General features: G+C 44.0%; 1 protein-coding gene across 1 annotated transcript; it reads right to left on the reverse strand.

Moving 5' to 3' along the window:
- Positions 1–4,020: 4,020 nt before the first annotated feature.
- LOC144102502 (uncharacterized) lies at positions 4,021–10,887 on the reverse strand. The gene is made up of 2 exons (XM_077635763.1): positions 10,838–10,887; positions 4,021–8,282 (listed from the first exon to the last, which is right to left on the reverse strand). The coding sequence occupies exon 2, from the start codon at positions 8,161–8,163 to the stop codon at positions 5,353–5,355; it is 2,811 nt and encodes a 936-aa protein (XP_077491889.1). The 5' UTR covers positions 8,164–8,282; positions 10,838–10,887; the 3' UTR covers positions 4,021–5,352.
- Positions 10,888–25,739: the final 14,852 nt, after the last annotated feature.

A 25,739-nucleotide genomic window follows, 5' to 3' on the forward strand; every position in this document is an offset into this window, starting at 1 on the left:
TTTGTTTGCAATTTCTGCAGTCTTGTAACTAGACCATTACAGGATATTCACACTGATTTCTGGAACAAATAAGACAAGGATCAGGGCATACAATCAACAGAACAACTTTGCAGACACTAAATCCAGAAAATGGTCATTGTAGGCATGCTTAAATAGCAACATTAAGTTTGGTTTGGTTTATGGGGGTTTAATGTCCCAAAACAACTCTGGCTATGAGGGATGCCGTAGTGAAGGGCTCTGGAAATTTCGACCACCTGGTGTTCTTAACCGTGCACTGACATCGCACAGTAAACGGGCCTCTTGAATTTTGCCTCCATGCAACATTAAAAGCTGCAGTACATGTTGGTAGTAAGTTCAGTTCAAGTTTAATTAAATCATAAAATATTTGAATCTATTCTTGCAATTAATGGTACCACTGCCATTTATTGGCAATTTTGTGTGATATGGCTGGACGGTTATGCAAATAAACTTTATGTGGCCTTGAAATTAGGAAAACATTTTACTTGAAATTGGCTAGCTGATAGCAGCCAATGTATTATTTCAATGTTTCTCAGTATTCTAGCAGTAGACCACTTTGCCTGATTAAGTAATTAAATTATGGCCACGAGTTAAAAATTGTGTGCACAGCCATTTCCTCAGCTTTCTAAACAATTTGTGCATTGCAATGTGAGCTCACATTAACAGGTTCACAGCATCGTGGACACCGGTGGATCTCGTCATTTATTCATGCTGTGCAGCCACGAATACCGGGCCACACGATGAGGCCATAGGAAAATTTTACTGTCGGATAGTCCTTCTTAGGCCTCGCAATAAAATCTGGCCCATATCTTCATCCTGTGACCCAGGATGCATGGCTGCAGAGCATGAATAAATGAAGTTACCACCCGGTGACCCTCAACGCAGTAAACGTGTTAAAAACCCTAGGTGGAATATAATGCAGTAGTGGCTCTCTCTCTCCCTCCTAATTCCCTCCCCTGAGTGCAGTTTTGGTCCTCACCCTGAGTGAACCAGTCAATGCACGTTTTCTTTCCTCATAATCAATTATAACTATTATTAAACAATTTGTGCAATCCCTGCATGACACAGGAAAGTACCCTTTGATTCAGACATTCATGACCATGTCGAGTACATACTGTGCACGTTAACTGTCGTCACATGTTTATGGGCAGTTCAAGAATAATAACAGTGGGTACAACTCCTCCCCCATTACCCATATTGGTTCAGAGTTTGTTAGGTTAGACACTGGGGCTAACCAGTGTAAAAAAAATTTGAGGTTATCAAAAATAAGTGCAAAAACAGTCCACTATAGTTGGATAAAACTCAAGAACAATGCATGCGAGGCGGATTCTCAACCACTCGGCCACCGCTGCGGTGACAAGTTGCAGATCTGCAACATAACCTTGAAGGAGGCTAGGCAGAATGGCCCCTTTCTTTTATAAGTAGACTTGGTTTTTTTTTATCTAGTAAAATTGTTACTTATCATGGTTCTTAGGATGTTTGTACAAACTTTGTTCGTAAAATTCCAAGACTGAGTCCATAAAAAAATGCATTTAACATTGGAAGACCACCTGCTTGTCAGTGTTCGCTTACTCCTTGTCGCTTGTACTCAATCTAATAACACCGTGAATCGTTGTTTTTTCAGACTAAAGTGCAGACGATGCATCCATTATAGAACATTTGGAAACGTGCCTTATCGATTTTAATGATACTGATTTGAACACACTTTGGCACTGTTTTGATGATATGTGCCACTATTGTATAGATAAGTTTGTTCCGAGCAAACGTAAACCTGTTAACTTAAAGTGAAAGATAAAAAGGTTAAAGAAATGGCGCTTGCATTTAGGTCATTTAAAGGATTTAAAAAATGCTTGCACGCACAGTACACTCTTCAAAAGAGCATTATTTTAATACAGTGCTGCCAAATTTTATTGTAGAGGAACCAAGAAAGTTTTGGAATTATATAAGTGAAAAAAAGAAATTTTCTACATATCTCAGATCTCGACATCTCGGTGCACACCTCAACCCCACGAAAGCATGACCTCTGGCTCAAATTAAGCGGTCAAATTTAGTGACACGTGAAGAGTGGCTTTACCTAGCGTGGTGAAGCTTTCGGTTCAGAAGACCGCCCACATAGATGCAGCTGCCACTTTCAGCCAGCTTTCTTCAACTGCTCGAGACTTTTCTCAGGCTTAAGCACAGTCTCTGGATTCATGCATGCTTGAGTGACAAGGCACATTTGTATTTTACATTTACATGTCCTAACCAATGTTCAGTCATCTTCAATCAATTGTTTTGAAAATATTTTGGTAATGATATTTATACACATATTAACACATCCTTGTTTCCAGGTCATGCACTTTTCAATAAGCATGGAATTTTAACCAAAACTGCCCACCAACTTGGCAAACACTTCTGCATTCAATGGCCTATTTTTGGCAGAAACCACACTAGTTATATTTGCTTTTGAGACACCGAGCTGCATCTGGTCACCTTGATATCTCAAAAGCCATCGAGTGGCATAGGTGTGGAAGCTCTTGTAGTATACTAATGTTATGATACGTTAGCACAGTGCCAGGTGATGCTAAACTACTATGGCATTGTCGCTTTAGCACAGCATCATTGTGGCATAAAGTTAAAAATTGCAAAGCATTTCATGCTCACACCTACTTTTGGTAACTAGAAAAAATGGCATTGCAGGTACTAAGTAGTGTTTTACTCGCAGTGAAACCTGACAGCCCCTTTTATGCTTTTCAAGAGCAATTTGTCATTCTGATTCAAAACCGGAATTTTTCAACCTCAATAGTATATCCAGGCCTCAAGAAAACATAATTCTTCAGTTTTCCAAAGGAAAAGATCAGTAGTCAATTTTTTGCACACACATACCTTTCTTACAAACCTTCAAAATTGTTGGAAACCCTAAATAAAACAAGTTTATGAAACTAATATTGCAGGAATTGTAAAATTTTTCATTTTGAAGAAATGCATAAGGCATGAAATTCAGGAAATAGATTTAGATTAGTACTGGTGGTAAAATATGCAAGAAAATGGTAACGGATATTCTATTATGCTCACTGTTTTGAGGGATATTTGCAAAGTTTTTGTTAGATGAAAGATGCTAAATTAGCCTGAAACAGAAGTTTGTGCTAGGTAGAGCACACATACCAAGAAAGAGCTGCAAGTTTGAAGTTACACAGCTGTGTACAAACCACACCCAATTGTGCACCCAAAAACAAAGCACTGATCAAAATTTGTGTGGCAGTAGACTTTAAAGAAGTATTCAAATGGCGGCAAGGTGAGCACACTGGCAGGTTTCTTTATTCTTGCAGTTTACTGCTTCTACATTGCCTATTTGTTTATCCAGTTTTACAAATGCCTACAGACATACATGAACACAGCACACACTGCACTCCCAATAAGTCGTGCCTATTCTAAAAGGAATCTGGTGACATGACAGCCTCATGCTTGACACTACCAGTAATAGTGGCATGCACAAATGCACCAAATTTCACTGCATAGTGCATGCACAGAGCCTGTTCCTCAACAGGCTCAGTGTATTTATACCTGACGACTTATTTGCGCCCCCAGAAGTTTGCACGACAACGAAGCCATAAATAAAGCTGGATTTCCTTAGCCTATTTACACATCTTGTAGCTGAGAGGTGCATTACGCAGGTTGCGCACTGAAGTGCAGAAAGCACCCTTCGTATCCTCGCTGCATTGCTACCAGGAAAGTCAGCTTTCTTGCAGAATTCAAGCCATGAAAATTGCTGCGAGCATCTGTTCATGCATATAAATGAATGCACACTATTGAAATTGCATGCCTGTGGCCAGCTCAGATAGTGAAAAGTACTGAGCAGTTAACTGCACATCCTCCTCTAAGAAGCATGCGGCATTACCAGCAGCAAAAGTAGCAGGGTTGGCAGCAGCGCAGTAAACTCTGACCAAGCACACGAAGACATGGCATCAATGCATGCTCTCTGCAAGCTGCCTTTGTACCAAGCTACAATATTTTGCACAAAGTGACAAAAAGAAATAAGATACCTTTATTATCAATTGTGAAACACATAGTCATGACAGTTTGTGTACAATGTTTTTGGTCTTTACAAAAACTGGTTGAACCAGCTTCACCGTGAAATATTGAGCCCTTGAAAGTGACAAGGTCCTTCTTGCCACTTTGACGCTGCTCTCTAGTTTTTCATGCTATTAGATGCAAGCACAAATCCAGTCAGATAATAAATCAACAACTGTTCAATAAATCAACAAATGGTCCATGTTTCACTTGAAACACTGCTACACATATAGCCATGTACACTCACAGTGCACACAAGGCCAGTAATAACTATACATACAGTGCATGTATGATGGTGAAGCTATAATACCAACATAAAGACAGACGGCTGTGACAGTCAACATTACAGCAGAATAAGGGTGATTACATAAAGAAAACGGGAAAGGTCAGAGTCGGAATGCTTCGGGTACAAACCGTATATTAAAATGTGCACTGTGCTCCAAATGCACACATTAACACACAACCACAAGTTTCATGTCATAGTCCTGTTACTACATACCAGATATGGTCAACTTGATTAGGAAAAAACTTGCAAGCTCAAGAGGCTGAAGGTCTCCAGTCGTACTGTTGACAATTTTGTTAGGCTAAGCCATTGTACAGCACAGTGCTTTTAAAAAAGTTTTATGAAGATAAATTGGAAAAAAAAACTTGATTCAGCTTCTGCATATATGGGAGAGATGTGGCACATTGAATAACTATGAAGTGGTCCTGTAAAGAAGCACTTTGAATCGCCAAACAATAAGAAATTGGTATTCTTGCACCCTGAGCTGCTTTGCAGAACACTAGGCTCAGAGAAATCGTCGTGCACATCCTGTGTTTTAGCTTGGCTACATGTGTCGGGCTCTAAATTGTACCCTGCAGCCTCAATGTCACAATCTTTCAGCTCAAAATTATTGGGCAAATTTGATACAGCTGCTTCTTTTAGACCAACATATGGGCTGTCATCGGGAATTGTTGCTACTGGATGACCATGTGAATCAATTCTTGAGCACACAGGCTTGCTCTCTTCAAATTTCTTTACTTGAAAAGAAATATCGCTTTCAGAAGTTAAGCCTGCTTCTATTACTGCTGTAAGGCTTTTATCAGTGACCAAAGATGAAGTTGCTGTTCCAACGGGCAAATCTCCTGTCATATATTCACCTTCACACTCTACACTATGGAGAAACATGTCGTTGTGCTCTGCAGACATTGCACAATCAACTGCTTCAGTGATATCCAAATTCAATGCGCTCAGCATGCTTATTGGGAGCCTTCAGCATGGAATTAGTATCTGTTGCAAGTGCTTCAGACTATCAAATCCTCCTCCACAGTTTCACATTCAACTTCATAGGCAACATCTGGAACCTCACTGATTGTTTCATAGTACACATCCTTCTCATCTTCCAAATCTTCGCATTCCATGGGAGCAGGATTTAAAATACAATTGAACAAATCCTGTGCACTCTCCCCATCATCTGTTGAGTCAGTTTCACTTTCAGACTTGTGTTCTGCTTGTGCAACTTCTCCAACCTCATTCAACTGCTTGGTGCCATCTAAAACTGCAGTATTGACTACTTGCGTCTTGCAACCAGGAGGCATTTCGTCCTTTTTATCATTGAGCATAACAACATTGCTCACCAATTCCTCGAGCGTTTCCTTGCTTGCTAGAACCACATCATCTGTCCTGTGCTTGACAAGCTTCAAAACCGCAGGTTCAAGATCTTTATTGTTCAATTGTAGCTGAGGAGAGCAGGATGCCGTTGAAGCTGAACACGATCCAGAGGAGGCTGGTGTGGAAGCAGGGCTTGATGTGTCATCCTCACCGGCATCATCACAGTCATCAAGTTCAGGGAAATACTTTTCATCTCCATCATCTCGAAACACCACTGTCCTAGTGCCATCACTGGAAGTACTCCAAATCTCCAACGAATCGCATTTCATATAAGCCTGAGGCTTGTAGTGACACACCGGCTGAAAATGACGCCTTGTATGGTCTCCTAAAGTTGACATGTGTACTGACCGGTAATCGCAAAAAGTACAGCACAGTCCTTCTGAAGTACCATGGCGCTGAAGATGGTTCACAACAGTCTCACGCCGATGGAATGCGTACGGGCATTTGCTGCAGATGTACACATGCTTTTCTTCAACAACTGCTGGTGTGGCAGCATTTGGTGCACTGTCTGACAAAGGCACAGCAGTAGTTGGCCCAGAACCGTTTTCAGGTGGGTGAGGAGTGCTTGTAAGTGGTGCAGGAGGCTCTACTTTCAGCTGCTTTGACTCGGGCACAAGGATTTCATGAAGCTTACGATGCTTGACGAGATTTGCTGCAAACTTGACAGAGTAGTCACACTGTGAGCAACGAAATCGTTCATTGCTTCCATGAAGGGTAAGGTGACTATCAAAGCGATTGTACCTTGAAAATGATGCAGGGCATTTGTTGCAGCGAAACATCTTGGGAGGTTGTTTCTGCTTCAGTACATTTAGGTAGTGAAGGCGCTTGTGTGCACTCATATTGGCTGTGCTGTTGGCCGCATAGGTGCAGAAGGGGCAGTAATAGACAGCTGCAGTACCATGCAGACTTAGGTGATACTTCAGCGTTCTCGCGTTCAGAAAAGCTCCCGGACAGAGATGGCAGTAGTGCAACTTGACTGCCATGCTCTGAGAGCCAGCATCCACAAAGGCACGAGTCTCGGCTTTCTCCAGAAGTAACATCTGATCAGCAGCAGCTGGAGCTGCAGGAGGGGTGGCAGACTCTGGCTGCTGGCTGCGATCTTGGCTGCGAATCTCAGCTAATGTTAAGCCATTTTGGCGTTCTGCATATTTTGGTGTATGGACAAGAAGGTGCTTGTGCAGATGAGGCTTGCGTCTGGCTCTGTAGTCACATAGGTGACATGGATACAGATGAGCAGAATTGTGGTACGTCTTATGCGTGTCCAAGTCAGTGTGGCTTTTGAACATGGCAGGGCATTTGTCACAAAAGTAGCTGAATATCTTCTTGCGTGATGGTGTCTTCAGCTTGTCCTTTAATGCCGAAATCTCGGACCTCTGTGCAGCTGCTGACTCAGGAACACTCTTTTTGGCAACTGCTGGCCTGGAAGGCAGTGCATTGAGATTTTCACAAAACGTCTTCATACGGCTCAAGTCCAGCGATGGGTTATCTGCTTTGTGGAGCTTCATGTGCCTGGCGAGAACACCAGTGTTGTTGCATCGGTAGCTACAAAGAACACACTGGAATTTGGCCCCCTTTGATGCAGTATGCATGCGTTCATGAATCTTCACGTTAGCCCTGCGCTTGTTGGTCAGGGGACAGAATCGACATTTGAACATGCGGTGGGCAGTGCCATTCACCATTGTTGTCATTGTCCTGATTCCACCATACATCTCCTCCTTGTGGACGGTATTGCAGTGCTTCTTTAGGTTTTGTAGCTGTTTGGAAGCATACTCGCAAAAAGGGCATTCATGAATGCTAATGCGATCACCATGAACGTCTCTCCTATGGCTGAGAAATTCTCGTGGCCATTTGGTTACGAAGTCGCATTCAGCACAGGTATAGGTTAGTCTTCCTGTACGCCCTTTTTTGTTAGACACAGGTGGCGAACTCTCGCGAGGCCTCTTTTTTGACTGTTCAGCATTTTCATTCTGTTTTTCAGGAACACCATTTTGCAGGTAAATCTGACCACTAACATCACCAGTGACCAGTTCTGGCTGAAGGTTCTTTGCAACTGTTTTTTTAGCAGATGCATGGGCAGTTCCGCCATCTTCCATGTTCATTTTTGCAGCATACCTCGTGCAGCGCACTCCCTTGGCTTCCAGCTTCCTGAGTAGCGCATCCAAGAACTGCGGGTGTTCATTAGAGGCATGCGCCACAAGTTCATCTTGGTTGTCACACGCCTGGCCGCACATTTCACACACATTAGCACTATTAAGCTTGTGGATATTCCGTCTGTGCCGGTAGAAGTTGCTCTTGTAGCGAGTAACAAACACACAAAGGCTGCACCTATACACTCGGCTGCTGTGGTTTAAGGCTACATGGTTCGCTAGGTGTTTTCTGTTGTTTCCAACAAACGTGCAGCTTTTACACCTATAACTAGGTATGGTGAGGCATCCAGGCTTCATGTCGCTTGCTGTCCTGTCTCCAACCACAGCAATATAGGACAAAGCAGTCAACTTTACTGTTGGCGTAGCCAGGCTTGCACTTCACGATCCAACAGCCAGCAAGGATGAGTTCTGTAACCCTGTAAGGACGCCAGGTACATCAGGCACAAAATAAATGACTACAAAAATGTGCAATATGTGAAATTACAGAGCGACAAGTGGAACTGTGTGCATATTTAACCATTCAAGCAGCACTTTTTAAATGACAGAAGCAAACAAGTTTGGGCGAGTAGATTTGTAATAAGGCAGTAAGTCCCATGTACTCAACCTCGGCAGATTCCCCTAAACATTTGACCAACACTGTTCCCACTTCCGAGTTATTGATCAATTCGCTCTTGCCCTACCATAAGCTTGCCGTCCTGGTTAGCTCAGTTGGTAGAGCGACTGCTCCGGTGTAGCGGTGGTCCTGGGTTTGAACTCCGGACCAGGACGAATATTTCTTTAACGGCGAAGTTTCTGGGAGAACTGTGTAGCTTTCTTTTGTAGCCGTATGGCTGTGCTTGGGTGGATGCCAATGAGTAATTACTTCCTTATTACAAGTTTGGGTTAGTTGGCGACTCATTGTTAAGTGGAAATCCTAGTGCAGAAAATGAAAACATGATGAAAGAAATGAATGTGGAACATACACAGATTCCACCAAATGTTACTGCAAGAACAGCAGCATATAATATTCTATTTCTGCAAAACAAAAAGTAATGCTGATGTATGCAAAAACAATGAAATCGGACAGAAAAAACTTATATTACTACTTTGATTATTTTGCTGAGAGTGGATGTACATATATTCCATGTCTTGCAAAACTTTAGTTGGAATTTTCATCTTGTTTGGTGTCCCATTGTCTCCTTCAGCTTTTGTTTTGAGAGCACTTTTTTTTCTCTACAATGGATCACCAGCTCACCCAAAAAACTTTCCTTTAAATAGACATCCTAGCTGCTCTTACATAGAGATTTCACGGCAATTATATCCGGAGTCCCACAAGGTTCCCTATTGAGTCCTTTGCTATTCAATCTATACTTTAATGATCTTGCTAACAATGTGCCTGTTTTATTGTTCCGATATGCTGAAGAGGACACTGTTATTGTTTCGCGCGCAAATAATTACACTGATGTAGTTACAGCATTACAGATGGCAGCTATTCAAGCCATGGACTGCTTTCAGTCTAACCTTATCAATGTTAATACTTTTAAAATGCAACTTGCATGTTTTGAGTTAATCATGATATGAGCAAGCAAGTCAACGAAGCACACGCGAAACAAGTCAAAATGAGGGCATACAAAACATCTGTCCGCACCCAATAGCTTGAAATGATTTCATTGGTGACTGGTGCCTACTTTGCTGCAGTTAGGTTGGCCCTCGCTGCGCATTTACTCTATTGGTGGCCTTGCCACGGCTGTAGGTGAAATAGGAAGTGAAAATTGAACACCACGAAACGAAGGGCTACCTATTTTCAATCCGATATTTCGAAAGAGGTGGCTACTTCCGCAGATGAAATTTTCCGCATTTTTTTAGTAATCGCAAGAGGGGTAAACATCTGCTTCCGCAGGAATGGTTTGAAGTGACCTTACTGATAACTTGCAGTACGAAGCCGCCCTAGTAGGCGACATTCCGCTCCCGCAGAATGTTGATCGAAAAACTGAACGTCATCCATGGCTTTTAAGTAAAAAATAAAATTAGTTTCCAAATTCAAACAAGGGCCTACATATTTTAGTCCGTCATTTACGAGAGGATGACTACGTCGGCAGTTGAAATTTCTCACGGGACCGGTACAATCTTGGCATAAAGAGGAAGACAAATGTAACGCGCGAAGCACGTCAAAATAGCGGTATGCACACAAAACGGCTCTTCCATACCTCTCTATACGTCCATGCCTCTCTGTACGTCCAGCAATTCTTTTCGCAAAATGACGCAAAACTACGGAAAACGCGGTAGTTCGACACCGCGCTCTAGGCGAAACAAAGCGGCAAAACTGCCTGCATGAAGTGGAGGGCCGCGGTTGTTGCACATATGAAAGGAAATGGGCAATGGGCATTGTTTTTTGCAACCCTGTACGCCTTACACCGCACTGCGTCTGAAAGGCGTGGTAGAACAGTAGGTAGGGTCACATGTGCGTAATGGTCAAGACACAGCGATTAGAAGGAAAAGGCGAAGCAAAAGTAGCTTGGCTGAGGAGCAGTGCAGGGCATACGGATGGGACAGAAGTAGAAGAGACAACTAGGAGCAGGAACAAATTTTCGACTTCCTGACGCTCCAAGATGGCGGCGACGGGCGATGAAGCCGCGCGCCAGCAACGGCACCGCGGAGAGGAATAAATTGTCCACGGCACAGCACAGGGTGCGGTGCATCTTGTTCAGGGCACAGCGCATATGAGGGCGAATTTGTGAAATTTGAATGAAGGCGCACTGGCTACTTTTCCGTTACACAAATTTCCCGCCTTTTCGAGACCGTTGGAACCCGTCGGTACTTATGCGAAAATAATAATACGTGTACGTAACTTGCAGCACATAAAAATCCGCGCTGCAGCCGCTGAAGTACAGCAAGATCAATCTGCAAATGCGAAAAAAAAAAAACCGTTATCCCCACATGTACTATTATCGAAGGCCCGCGAGGAACAGACCTCAGCACTACCGATTCTTACCGTGTCAGGGAAGAAACATAGTAGAGTCCTCGGTCTACGCATCAACGCTGGGTAATAAAAATAAGCGTCAGGCGCGAAGTGTCGACCAAAGTGAGAATGAACCACCGACCTCCCCTAGGGGGCCTAGTGGATATCAAATGATGATGTTTCATCCTTTTTTTGGGCTTTGAGCAACAACTTTTTATTTTGTTAATGACAAAAACATGTTTTTCAAGGTCTTAGAGTGCAGCAAATGCTTAAAAAGTCTGAGCTTACTTCCACATAATACTGAAAGAGGATCATCAGTTTCGTTTTCGAAATCTGAAAGCGTGCTGTGCACGCCGTTCTATCATGCCGTTAGGACCTTTTGTCTGCTGCATAACCAGTAACTTTTGGACGGTTTACAACAAACTGAACATGTTCGAAACATCCATATTTCAACAAGTGCTTCCAGTGGCTAGAAATGCCTCAAAATAAGTATTTACACTGCATGATGCATGGTTGTATATTGTACTGTTGCCAACGGCAAGAAATCAACTACTTCGGACAAGCAAAAAGGGAAAATAATCCATGAGATTCCGGACTTCCTCCTGGACAGGAGGAAGTCCGGAATTACCGGAGCTCTCAAATGTACAGGTGACCAGTGGGAAAGGAGGACTGCATGGCACTCAATGCATGGAAGTCGGAGACGTCGCGGTAACCTGCCTGGGGAGTCGTTGGCCCGCGGGGCACATCTCTCATATCTAAAGTTCTTAAATCTTTGCGAAGCGCGCGTCTGTTACAATCTTGCTGCGGAGCATTGCGAGAGGTGTTTCGATCGGGTCAAGCAGATCTTGGAAGGCCCAGCCTGCGTTGTTTCTGGTCATTTTTCCGACGAGCTTTCGCTGAACGGTAACTCCTTGAATAACGTTAACAAATTGCAAATAAACCCATGCTTCTCTTCTCTATTTCCGCAAGAAACACAGCTCACTAGATTCCTCTGTGATGCACACGCGCACAGTGACTTTGGGAGTAACACAGCACGCCTGACTGACCAGATTTATCCAAATGACAAGCACGTGCGTTGATGAAATGAGGACTGGAACAAGGGGAGTATCAGACATGGCGAGCGACTTGTGAATATAAAAAAAAGCGCTTGAAGACACACACGCGTTCGCACTTACAAGGAAAATGGCATGCGCCTGTGCGATGAAGGCGGCGGAAATCGTTTCTTATACGTACGTACTGCAGTTTCAAGATTTTTCGGGAAAGAGCTTGTTGTACATCTTCGCAACTGCGTTCTTGTCTGTTATGTCAAGTGCATGGTTTGTTAGCAACGGTTTGATTAACTTCTTGCACGTAATATGCAGTAGTGCTTCCATGTGGCCACTATCCTTGTTCTCACAGGTCAGGACAGGAAAACCCGCGATTTTATTCACACTAGTTGTAGAGCAAGCATGTGTCCAGTGGCCTTTGAAGATGCGTTCGGTCTTTGAGCATGATATCGACGAACTTCTTGAGGCCATGTAACACTCTTCAGAGCACTGACGTCGGGTAAAAGAGTACACCCCTGTCTTGGTGGGCATGCAGTCAAACTGTCTACAGTACCATTTCCTTGGCTGGAAATGCAAGCTACAAACTGCAGACTAATTTGATGTGCATGGCTGCCAGTTTTTTTTCTCGAATTACCTGTCTTTCCCGGAGTTCTAAGTCGACAGGAATTGCATGGAACGAAACGCCGGGCTTCTTGTTTCGTTGACATGACATGCAAAACGGAACGCAACAGCAACGCATTTTCGCTCTCTACTCCCTCCAGCAACTGCAGTCATCGACGCGTCACTTGTCAAACGATAACACTAAACACACCACACTAATAATATAAGAAACAGCGCACCAGAAGGCATACTTTTTGCTGCAACGGCAGTCACAAGAAAATTATGTGCTGCCTGCGTGTCGTCTGCTAGAGGGTCATCTGACAGCGCCGCCATACGGCGGACGCGTCATCCCATCCTTTCTTTCGGTCGGCGCGACAGAAAAACCCCTGACGCTTCAGGCATGCTCTTCAGGAGGCATTGGCGAGAAACGCTCTCTCTTCGAAGATGGGGTTCATCTGCCCGCCGGAATTAATCTCAAATTTTGAGGTTTAGCTCCTCAATAGGGGGCAGGCAGATCCTCAATGACCTAGGGGAGAGCGGGAGTAAACCCCCGTATACTGCAGAGCTAATCCCCTTAGACATACGGAAGCATCTGAAAATTGCCAATATACCTAACAAGATGCACCCGGAACATAATAGAGAGAAGACAGAGCTCGAGCAATAATGAACAATCTTGCCCGGGACCCACCGGGTAACATAGCCTTCTGCGACGCAGCCTGTGCCTCCGTCATTGCCGCCGTTGATGGGAATGGGGAGAAAGTGACTGCAGCATCGATTAACACTAGGAATGCGTTAGCGGCAGAGGAGGCTGCTATTGCCCTAGCGTGCGTCAGTACCAAAGCCAAGGTCATCTTGTCTGACAGTAAGGCAGCTGTTCACAACTTTTGTAAGGAGGTGGTCTCCAGTCAAGCCGCCAAATTACTAAGATACCCCTCTAGCAGAGAGGTCTCCCTCATAAGGGTTCCTGCTCATGAGGGCATTCCGGGCAATGAGGGTGCTCACAGCTTTGCTTGAGAATTATACATGCGATCTGCTCTGGAAGTGCCCCTGAGTGGGAATAAAGACCCTCTCATAACGTATAAAGAAATAACCGAAACACCTAGACTGGATAGGAGAACACTCTCACTTCCGGATAGGTCACTCACTCCAAAGGAATGACTACAAGCCAGCTCCAAATTTTGCCTTTCAGCAAATGCAGAGTGAATATCGACGACTATGCGTCCAATGACTTCACACATGCAAGGTTGCCCATAAAAGTCTCCCCGATTGAGGCCATGAAATAGGAAGTTTTAAAATTAATTTGCTGCAAAACACCGCCCCACTGTGAACCTCGGCACAAAGGACCAAAAAACGCAACGAACGCGCTGTGAAAGGTTCATTAAAATCAGAGGAGGGCAAAAAAATGCTGAAGTTGCCATTTAAGCACAGCTCCCAGGAAGTGGTGGCTTGTAGTTTTGAAAAATAAACTGAAACAAGTTGGTGGGTGACAAAAAGTGCACGACATATTACTAGATTCTATGAAGGTAGTGAAAAATTCTGTCAACACGTAGGATCCCTTTGACAGTGCCCCAGAAAAGTCGCAAAAATTCTATGTTGCGCTTGTATTTTCCTAGCAAAATGCAGCAACTGCAACAGTTTTGCAACAAAGATCTTGCAGATTTGTGTCCGTTCAGACAAGGAAGTGTTCACAACCCATCCAAGCCTCCATTTTTTTTTATCAGAACAAAAGAAGACGATGCCACGGGCGTAGGCCAAAATCTTAATTTTACACTGTACTAGCGAGAAGCCACCATAAGCTGTATTCTTGAAGATACTGAGCTATAGGGGCTCGAGGTATAAAACAGGAATTACAAAGGCAATGTCGAACAGGCGATTTAAAGGGTCCTTGAAAAGGGGTTCAGAATGTGGCGGTTCAGATTGTGCAGAACAAATGCCTCTGAGTGTGCATGCCACATACAAGACCTCTGAAGTGAGGCGGTATTTTGCATGTAATCTAAAAAAATTCCCGCTTTCGTTCTTTTGGTGGACTGTGGTGCCGCACTTTTGTGCAAAGCCGCGCACAATGCGTCATTCAGCGGTTGTTACGTCAGCAGTAAGCGGCTTTCTGAATTGGTTTACCAAAAATGGCAGCGAAGATTGGATGCACGGTCAGCAGGAGACCACAGCATGACTTCCTTTCCACACTCTCCTGTATTGTCTAGACGTGGCCGGAGAGCGAGCAGCAAAAAAAAAAAAAGAGAGAGAGAGAAAGGTCTGGGTTGACTGGGCGACTCTTTCGTGGGTGGAGTCTGGTGCTGGTTCGTAATCTTTACTCTTTTTCTCTCTTTCTGGTGTGTGAGGTGAGAAGGAAAGCACGGAGGCTGTTTTGAATCGCCGATATCTCCTGTGTTACATATGCTAGATCAAAAATTTTTGCCAAAGGATAGGCGTTGCAACATCTTTCAGTATTTCAGCCTTTTTGTACCTCCGGTGGACACCGTTTCAATGCCCTTTTAAAGCAAATATGTTTGGTAAGCTCTTGGTTGTCAGGTGTTGCCACGAGGCTGTTGTTGAGTGAGGGATATGGCCGGTTGAGAGGCTTATGGCATATTCTCATTCCATGCGGTAGAGGGTCAGGGGCTGGCTGACAAGTCTGCTTTGGGGCGACAGAAAGGTGTATGTGTACTATAGCTGCCAATACAAAGCAGCTTGCTCTCAGCAGTGTGCGGTAACGTAGAGGGAGCATGCAGTGGTCCTGACGGCGCATGCGCAAGAAATTCCCTACTGACACGAGCTTCATGGGACGGGGAGGGACTTACATGGCGGGGTCTCTGAAACCGCTGAAGCTGGAGGGTTCTGTAGGTGCAAAATGCAACAGATTTTCACTGTCAGTTCCTCTCAGATGGATTCTGGCATATACATAGTCGATTTGCATCAATTCTTAGTTGATTTGATTTTGCATCTCTTGCCGAAAATTTCTATAGGTGGTTTTATTGAATGTTTTTTTGTTCAGGCAACACCCCCAGAACACTTTCCTTTTTGAAGAATATGAATGGGCACATTTCTTGAGAAAGCAGTAACACCGGAGAAAAATAAAAGCATCGAAAGCTGGGGAAGTACCTACACTGTCACCTTATCGAACACTGCGCAGAATGCTTAGCTTGCCGCCTTATCAAAACCAGCGGGACAGGGATCATCTGTATCAGTGCCTTTTGAATCGCTATGCGACACGCGTGGTCTTCACCGGCGCAAATCCTTTCAAGCCCAACGCCATTGATACCAGAAGCGCCTTGGGGCCATTATCATCAGCACCCATGTTTGTTGACAAATGCCAAAACCATGTATACTTCTGCCTTGCAGTATATTAAAATGGGTAAAGTGAAAATATCTCGCTTTCAACAAATTTTGCATTTTTATTTTATCTATCAATATCACACAGAAAAGCAAACAGCATAACAAGGTTGATTAAAAACCCATCTACCTCGACAATTTTTTTTTGATCCTGAACCGTTTTGAACTAGAACGGAATGTCGCTCTGGAGCCGAACTCAGAACACAATGCAAAAGGCATGAGCCAGAACACAAACCGAGGTCGAAAAAAATGCGGAAGTCACTTAAGACTACTTACGTGCTGCGAATGCGAAAAAAAATTGGCTGTGGTAATGGCGTACTACTCTAAAGCAGTGGCAAAGAGAGCTGATCTGTTCCCACCACCCGAATGGAAGCTTATGAAGACGATACCCAAACCGTGATAGTATAGCGAATGGGGTGATGTGCTGTGGTGATGGCACAATGCTGTATTGAAGTGGCCAGCGAAGCTGATCTTGTCGCGCTGGCCTGTGTTGAAAACTCACTTCGGGAGAAAGTCTATTCAGTTTGTTTTATTTTTCTTTCTTTCCTGACGATGTAGAGGCCACGTGGGAATAAGGTGGTTGCAGATGGACGACGTATTTGTGGCGTAGTGGCCATATCCAGGCAGATGTTGATGCTTGTTCAGCAACAATTACAAGACACATGTATCGCTGATGAAGTTAGATTTAAAAAGCTAATGTACGTTTTCTCATCACTCGAATAAAATGTAGGATGACAAGACGAAAAAGTACTCTGTGACCACCGCTTGGAAGAAAATAGTTGTGTTGGTTAGCTCTAGAGACCGATTTACTAAAATTGTCCTTGACATCACCGTGGTTTGCTAGCGAAAACAGCCACTGGGGGTGATGGGGTGTTTAATTTTTGTATCTCTCGATACAGCATATGTCGTGGTGGTGCACTCAAGTGCATCCCTTAACTTTCATAGCTCATTGTGCTTCATGTTAAGTTCCTACGGGCGAAAAATATACAGTGTAATCTCGGTGATACGAACCCGGCTAATACGAATTTCGGTGTGATACGAATTCGTGAAATTCCCTCGCCGAAATGCATTGTCCAATGGGCTAAAATTCGGATGTTCCGAACAGTTTTCCGCGTCGCGCCGGATGATACGAACTTCGGTACCGCGACCGTCGAGCAGCCACTGGCGCAGCGTGCGCCAGTGCCGGCTTATGATGGTGGTGGTTGTTGCTATGAGGTGGGGGAGGGGGATACTGGTCCCGACGTACGTTGGTTCGGGATTCCGCGGCAGCAGGGAGGCTGACGAGGCAAGAGAAGCTTTCTCTCTCTAGTTTTTTGGGGCGGCCTCTTCGCCTTTTTCTTTTTACATTGTTGTTGCCCGAGGCTAGAGCCGCTGCGTATTGGTCCGTTCGCCCTGCGAACCAGCCAACCCAACTGGTCGGGCGCGATTTGGCCTCTCCACATTTCTCGCGGCCCTGCGCGCCCGTTCCGACGGTCATTCGGCTGACGTTCCTGCTGCGGCGGTGGTCTGCTGACTGGGTCCCACGACCAAGGATTGCCACGGAAGCGACGGTGACAACCTCCGCCCTTCCCCCCGCCCCCCGCCCCCTTCCCCCTCCCCTGGTCCCCAAGAGTCCCCCACGGCGGGACCCCCTTCCCAGAATAATTCGTAGTACCAACCACCACCACCACTACAGCCAGCGCGCAGATCGTCACACCAGCGGAAGCTCCAGCTTCTTTGTTCCCTCGTGCGCGACAACTACGGAAGTGCAGCGTGTTGTTTGCGTGTGTCGTTTTACGAGCATCGATCGCGTCAGCCCGAAAGGTACTGCAATCAGTACGGTGTCGCGAAAGCGGAAGGTGCTGTCTTTGAAGGAAAAACTGGATATTTTAAAGAAGGTGGACGAAGAGCCCAAGAAAAGGCGCATTGACATGGCTAGAGTGAGGTAGAAGAGTGTGTCAGACGAAAGAAGGGTAATTTCCGCTAGGATCGCTGCGAACGTTATCCTTCCCTAGGTGCCTTTTTAGAGGCGGCAGAACCCGTATGCTGCGTAGTGTAGTGGTTAGTGAACTCGCTTTACACGCGGAAGAGTAGGGTTGGATTCCCGCTAAACGAACAATTTGTTTTCATTTTTTATTTTACTTTAAATCGCAGTTTGTTTTCTTGCAAACAAGCCGTGGTAGCTAAAACAAAGGCAACCGAAACTGAAGTTTGTGCAGCGCCGGCTTGCTGCTCCCGTGGATAAGAATAATAATAATAATTGGTTTTTGGGGAAAGGAAATGGCGCAGTATCTGTCTCATATATCGTTGTGGACACCTGAACCACGCCGTAAGGGAAGGGATTAAGGAGGGAGTGAAAGAAGAAAGGAAGAAGAGGTGCCGTAGTGGAGGGCTCCGGAATAATTTCGACCACCTGGGGATCTTTAACGTGCACTGACATCGCACAGCACACGGGCGCCTTAGCGTTTTTCCTCCATAAAAACACAGCCGCCGCGGTCGGGTTCGAACTCCCGTGGACTGCACCTTGTCAGAATATAACGGCCGGGATCTCCGTGCCACGCAGCGCCAATTTGGAATGCGCGTTTAGAGCACACCCGACGTTACTCTTCAAGCTCCGATCTGCGCTTTTAGCGGATGAGTAAGACAAATATGCCCTTCAAACAGTGCTGGGAATTTTCGTTCAGCTTGACGTCTGCGAGCTGCCCAGAGTGCGTCACGCAGAAGCACGCTCTCACCCTATAATGACGGCCAGCTGTGGGGCGCGAATTGATGCATGACAGAAAAAACTGCGGCGCAATGAAGACAACACACGCGCACACTACCATCTGTTTACTGGAAGAAAAAAAGGGGCACATTTATAACCCTCGATCATTCACCATGTGACACCGCTCTATCGCTCACAACGCCAATTCATTCATTCCCCGTACTATCATTGAATGGAATAGTTTACCATGAGTCATCGCCACAGAAACTGACATAAAATTTCAAGAGTTTCTTCGCTGTGACGGAAATGTGTAAAATTTGCTATTTTTTTGTTTGTTCATTTGTCCTTTCTGTGTTATGCCCTATGTTTTAATGTTTTTTTGTTGTTGTATAGCACTTGTTACTGAAGTGTATCGCGTTTATCAATGACTGTACCGCCCCCCCCCCCCCCCATGTAATATCCTCTCCTGCAGGGCCTTTAGGGGTAATATAAATTAATAAATAAATAAACAAACAAGAAATATGTAAATTACAAGAATAAAAACAAAACGCAGAATGCTTATCTACAATTCGCTTAAATCCCTAGCTTATGTAAAAATCACACAAACCACTAGGTTATAATAGACAGATAAACCAAACAAAATCGTAGCAATAGCAGTGTCACTCAATCGTAGCAAAACCAGTGTCATGCATTGGAGGCAAAAGCAGTCAAAACATTAAAATGTAAAACCAAAACAAAATAATATAACAAACAAGCAATAATAAAGGCCACAACAACAGCCCCACCCAGGTTTGGGAGTCGGACGCGGGAAAGGAATGGAGAATTCTTGGCGGCACAGGTCTTCATTAAAACGTTTCAAGATAGCAAATTCATTATGTCACAGAGCTGCAGCTATATATCACTAATGCATGTGATCCCCTTCTTTTTAATCATAAAGGCATAAAAGTGGTGTCACATGGTAAGTGAGGGTTGTACATGTGCCCCTTTTCTTCAATTACATTGCTCCTGAAACGGTAGGCAAATTTGCAATGTAGTGAAGCAAATTTGTGGTGTGGCGGCCACCACCTCTCGCCTACCCTTGGCACCATCACTGGCGAGGTGATTGTAGTGTGCTTTCTTTGAGCTTGTGAAACAGGAATATTAAAGCGAAATAGCTTTAAATTTAGTAAATTTAATTTAATAATATGGGTAACAAGCCAACTATTGCTCACTGCTCTGTCCCTGAGCATCACATTTTAATCATGATCCAAACATTCATTTGTACCTCAAAAAGGCTTTTGAGCAGATTGTATTAGGGGTAGCAGATTGACTGTAGCACATATGTTGTGCTGCACTCACTGGCTTTTCTACTTTGTAAAGGCTGTGCGCGCCTCTTTTGCCCTTTCTCTCAGAGCAGTCCTCATGTCACTAGGTCTGTAGGCATAACCTTAAATAAGCGCAGTACATAAATGCAATAAGCATGGTTGAAATCTTAAAGTTCACAAGGGTTTGTTTGCACGATTACAATTTCTGCAAATTTCAAGGGTATGCGGGTCAGTTTATGCCATGCATATTGACTGAGCAAAAATTGCGCTACAAATTGCACTAGAAGGCCCTGAGGTTCAGCGCGAAAAAGGAAGCAGCGCCAAATGGCGGGGACAGAGACTTATGACACAACTTTTAGGCTGTATTCTGAGCTTCATGAAGGTACAAGACACTTCTAATTTGCAGATTGGCTGTTTGTTTCTGCTTCTTTTTCTCAGCACTATTTCATCACATTTACTTGTATTTCATTCAAAGTGTATGAAATGTCAGCATTGGCTTGTCTCGTTATGCACGAGAGGAGTGTGCTTTCATGTCTATAGCCAAAAAAATGAAGATAATATGGTGCACTGACGTAGAATTGGCTAAGTTATGGAATAGTTGCATATGCAGCACTGGGTATGGCCCCAGAGGCAAAAATAGTCAGCAGCTAAGGAACTGATTTTATGACCCCCTCACACTAGTGTTTTGTGTGTGAGAAGGCATGAACTAGTGAAAGACTTTTCGTTTTTTTTTTCTGCATTTCACCGATGCTTATCTGTATATACATAGGGCTCTTCATTTTTGGGTTTTATTTTTCTAAAATTCAGGGGTTAAAAATCGCGAAATATTTTTTTAGCTTAAATTCGGGTAGAAATCTGGTTTCTCAATATAAAGATTCCTAATGCAGGGTTTTTCCAGCTGAGTTTTTGTAGCAGAAGACCATTTACTATAAGGGCTTGTCTTTGTACGGTGCATAAAATGGTCTTTTTTTTTTCTCATTGTTTTCATGAACAATATCGGAATTGAAATTGCACTAAAAACTGTTTACCGGTTCAAATGCTTTTTCTTCTCATTATCTGCAATAATTATTTTTTGTAGGGGTGTGCGAATATTCGAAATTTCGAATATGATTTGAATATGTTATATTCTGTTCATATTCGTATTCGAGAAATAATAATAATTAATAATTGGTTTTTGGGGAAACGAAATGGCGCAGTATCTGTCTCATATATCGTTGTGGACACCTGAACCACGCCGTAAGGGAAGGGATTAAGGAGGGAGTGAAAGAAGAAAGGAAGAAGAGGTGCCGTAGTGGAGGGCTCCGAAATAATTTCGACCACCTGGGGATCTTTAACGTGCACTGACATCGCACAGCACACGGGCGCCTTAGCGTTTTTCCTCCATAAAAACGCAGCCGCCGTGGTCGGGTTCGAACCCGGGAACTCCGGATCAGTAGTCGAGCGCCCTAACCACTGAGCCACCGCGGCGGGGATCGAGAAATGATATTCGAGAATTTCCGAATATTCGAAAATTCCCGAATAATCGGCAGCGATCGTATACCGCGCCGACTTTCGTAAATTTGATTGCGGCAAAAGCGCAATGTCTGGGCAAATTGTCTGAATATAGAGTTTAAAGTTCTAGGGAAACAATATAAAGGCCCTGTTCTCTTTTTCTCCATCGTTTATCGCGTGGACCGATCGCATTCCGATGCCGCTAGGCTTGACGTTTTGCGCTATTCCGCAAGTGGGCTTTCCCACATACCACACGTGCTGTGAACAAGATGGGGGACGACCCGCTTCTAACAATTGCAACGCGAAAGCGCGTTTATTTTTTTATTCTTCCGTAATATGTTATCTAATTATTGCCCACACACATGGCATTCGTTTTGTCACCTTAACTCTCTGAGCGTGACCGCCGTCATCTTGTTTTGGTGAACTACGCTATGCGGGAAAGCCTACTTGCGGGATTTCGCGTGAGGCTCCCGAAAAGGCGAGTCGAGGTGTCATAACAGGGCAAGCGATACTTTAAATATCCCGCCTATTTATTACATGGTGCACTGTAGCCCATGCACCTCTTAAGTGGGCGTAACGGCAGGCGCGACAACGTTCGGAGGGCCCCTGTCACTAGGTGAAAAAAATAACCTGGCCGTGTCGTTTTGGTTTCTGAGCTTCGCCACTCGCCCGTGGCAATGACAACTGTCGGCCCGCGCACTCGCCTGTAGTCCAATCTCAGCACCGTGCCGCTTTCAGACGCTGACTGACGCGTCGCTGGTCAATGTTTTTTTTTTCTTTTCAGAAGCAGTCTCGCCATTCCGACGTCAAAGAGCGTTCCCATCTCGCTTACGTTCGCAATGTCTTCCAGCACGCCGAAACTCGATCGGTGCTCGTCACGTAATTACAGGTGTTTGCACGATAGAGTCGCCTCATAAGACTACCGCATTTTCGGTAGTTTTTGTTTTTCGGGGCCGCGGGGCATTTTATTAATCGACCTTCGGATAACCTGGGCATTTCTGTCGGTTCTTTGAACTCCGAATTAATGAGGTTTTACTAGCCATCATGTTATTTTTGTTTCCAGTCTTGTCATGTTATGGATTTCATTTTGCCTGACCACATTGCAGCTTGGATACTGTTATGCTGTACAATTAAGTAGTATACATTTCTGCGCACATCGTGGTTTTTTTTTTTATACAGTGCTCAGGCAGTCTAGTTTCGTTCATTTCAGCTGCAAATGCCATACACTATTTTGAAAAAATATGAGCAGCAATGTTTGCTTGTTTATCTTTTGTGAATATATTTTTTGTGCTGACCAGATATTCGATAATCGAAGCCATTTTTTCTTCATATTCGTATTCGATTCTTATTAGAAAATTTCAATATTCGCACACCCCTATAAAAAGTACATTGCCATCTCCTGCACAGCACTTCCATGCCTTTGCAAGACGTGTCTGTCTTTGTACATTGTGAAAACATTCATTCAGCATCACAGTGACTATTCTATGCCCTTGCGCCATAAAAATCCATAATCATCAACAAGAGCCTTAGAGCAGGATGTCGCTTTAGCGATGTTGAAACAGTAACATTGATAAAGCTTCTAGTCAATATGTCTTCGACTGTCGCTCCTATAACATACTTATCAATCTTATTAACTCTTGAAGACTCTACATGGTGGTAAATAATTTCCTTGTTGCATATCTGGCACATTTCCTGACAGATTTGAACGGTTTTCATTTATCTTTTTCAGGCAAGTCCTTGCTGCTCCTGTTTAGTCGTGTATTATGGTGCTGTCTGTTTTAGTGGAGAATATATACTTTTGAACTTTGGTCTCCATACTGTCTCCTTTGGAGACAAACTCAAATTCTGAGGGTTTAGATTTTTTGCTTGCCGGGAGCTGTGACCGTGATTGTTGTGGGTTGAAATATGTGTGCGGCATGCATGCAACGAGGAGAAACTCATAGTGCTGAACCAAGTGCATTTTGTGAAAGCGGCCAGAACATGCAGGCCCAATTCTCTCCTGCATTGCTCATAGGCTTAACTTTTCTTCCAAAGGCCCTGCAAAGGCCCTGAGTGTTGGTGGTTGTCTTACCAAACTCAACTACTACATCTGCCAGGACTTGGTGCTTCCCGGGGAAGGTGATGGCGACAGCCTCGTGTATGGCAGCTTAGCAGTCATTAAATACACTGCTTGGCTCTTGACTAGTGAACACAGCCTCAAAAAGGCTAGTATAATGACATTTTCTTGTAGTGTAGTAGACAAGCCAGGTAGCAAATATTTAAGTTTTTAAGTGACCTTAAATCCCAAAACTGAGTCTAATTTAAAAGGCTGTCTTTCCACAATATCAGATGTGTAGATGTCTGCAAAAACTGTGTTTTGTAACGTAACTTGGAAGTATGTGTGGCAGCTTACAGTACACTTTCCTTCACCATGGGTGACTGTGCTTTGTAATGACCAGAGTTGAAAACTGTATGAAATAACAGTACTCTTAGCTTTGTGTAGTAAAACTGTGGTCAGTTACAAGCCATGAATGCAGCGGCATATACCCCTCAAGCGAGGCCCCCCAGCCAGTAGTGTCGGCCAATTATCGTGACGTTGTGGTTAATCCCATTTCACAGAGGCACCAGCCATTTCACGCTAAGGGATCAGTCGTGACGTCTGCAGAACTGGTCGATGCCATGGGCTGGAGGTCCTCCTTTGAGAGGCATCGACTTCTAAGCGTTCTTGAGTTGTATCAGACTATATGTACATTTTTTAGTTTGTAAATAGTGCAATTCTTTTTTTCCAGTGATGTTTGAATAAGAGTACAAAAACATGAAAAGGAGAAAAAAATGCCTTCATTAATATTTGTGTTCTTCATGGTAGCTGATGATCGAAGCTAGCAGTGCTGCAAGACAAGGTGGCGAGAGGAAAGAGCCTGGCTTTGCTCCTTTATTATGCTAGCCTCCCGCCTTGCTTGAGTTTATTTAATACAGCTTTTGGGTGATATAAACTTTTACTATCGATTTTCCTTCATTCGTGTGTTGTAAGCAAACTTTGTTCAAGCTTCCCATGTTGCATGGTTGACCTTTTCTGCTTCCTTTTTTAGTGGTGCAGTCATATCACAGATGCATAGGTGATCATGCTTGATGCCATGAATTCAGTCACTGGACAGCCAAGACACCCTTATTCCTGAGGTCATCAACAGGAAAGCACCTCTCCTTGCCAAATGAATGCCGAACTAAACTAAACTAATGCAATGCTTAAAAATTGAGTTTGAGTTCATATATCTTTCGGATGGTGTGAAAGTGGTCTTCGTTGCAATTTCAAGTGGTCTTATCAAGTATAAAGGTGCAGTTCTGCCAAGATTTGAGCGTTCATTTTTCAAATCGCTTTACAAAGCACATCGCCAGTCTATGGAGGCCTGTGCTACTTCTCTTGCACCAGTATCAAAACATTTTTTTTTGAGACATGGCTGACACCAACAAATGATGTGACATGAAGGCCATTTTTTTTCCCATTCCCCAAGGAGTAATAGTCAAAAAGAGAACTCTCAAGAGAACCTTTCTTTGAGGCTTGCGAGCGGTTGCCTGTGAAACTTCGTCCCAAATGAGCTTTCAGAGTGTCCATTTTTAGCAGGATAGATTGCTAGGCAAGTTGGACAGACACAAGAGAAGCAAAATGAGACGAGCACACTTCCTCGCTGGTCCTGTTTTGTCTCTCTCGTGAACGTCACTTATGTATAACCCATCTTGCTATACTTGTCAGTTTTTAGCCCCATTGTGTATTAGAGCTTCCTTCCTTAACTTCACCCTTGAGTTTCATCAAGCCCAGAGTGGAGTGCCATTTACCAAAGACACATTCTTTCAGTAGATAGCTGTGTGCTTTTTCATTGTTTTTTTTTTGCGATTGAAGCCGACTAGTCTGTCAGTTGCTGGCATATTCCATTCTCCTTGCATTGTAGCAGGCATGCATGCCTGACTCCTGTGCTCTTTTTCTGCTTGTGATGTCTCGGCAACTAATCCTTAGCAAGTTCACGAGAAGTTGCTTCTGGCACTATTGAGAATGATTCTCAAGGAGATGGGTATACTTGACTGGCTCAGATTAATTTGTTACCTTTGCATATCACATGCGACAGTGATAGGAGGGCGAGATAGTCGTGATTTCTCTCTGCTTTTGCAGGCATTATTTTTGACACTTGAAATGCATTCTAGGGCTCTTTCGAAAAGTAAACTTTACGCGATCAGACATTCATAGACTTTCGTGCTTGCAGTCTAAGTGCAGAATAGAGGGGACTGAGGTTTTACCCATGTTGTTTTGATGTCCATTTGAAGAATCTCTGACGTAAGCATTTGTTGTAGGCATGAAGTTTGTTATTAGAAATAACATAGTGAAGGAGTAGACAAATTTAAACTGCCAAGTGGCATTCCGTGGTGATTTTTTATTTTTGTAAGCATCACAGCCAAGTTACCTTGCAACTTTAGTCATAAAACCAGAAAGTGCCTGCTTTGATCGCTGGGGT

Source organism: Amblyomma americanum, chromosome 1, assembly GCF_052857255.1.
Source record: "Amblyomma americanum isolate KBUSLIRL-KWMA chromosome 1, ASM5285725v1, whole genome shotgun sequence".
NCBI lineage: Eukaryota > Metazoa > Arthropoda > Arachnida > Ixodida > Ixodidae > Amblyomma > Amblyomma americanum.

Excerpts from the sequence above, each read along its gene's own strand:
- LOC144102502 (XM_077635763.1), bottom strand. The coding sequence starts at position 8,163 with ATGAAGCCTGGATGCCTCACCATACCTAGTTATAGGTGTAAAAGCTGC.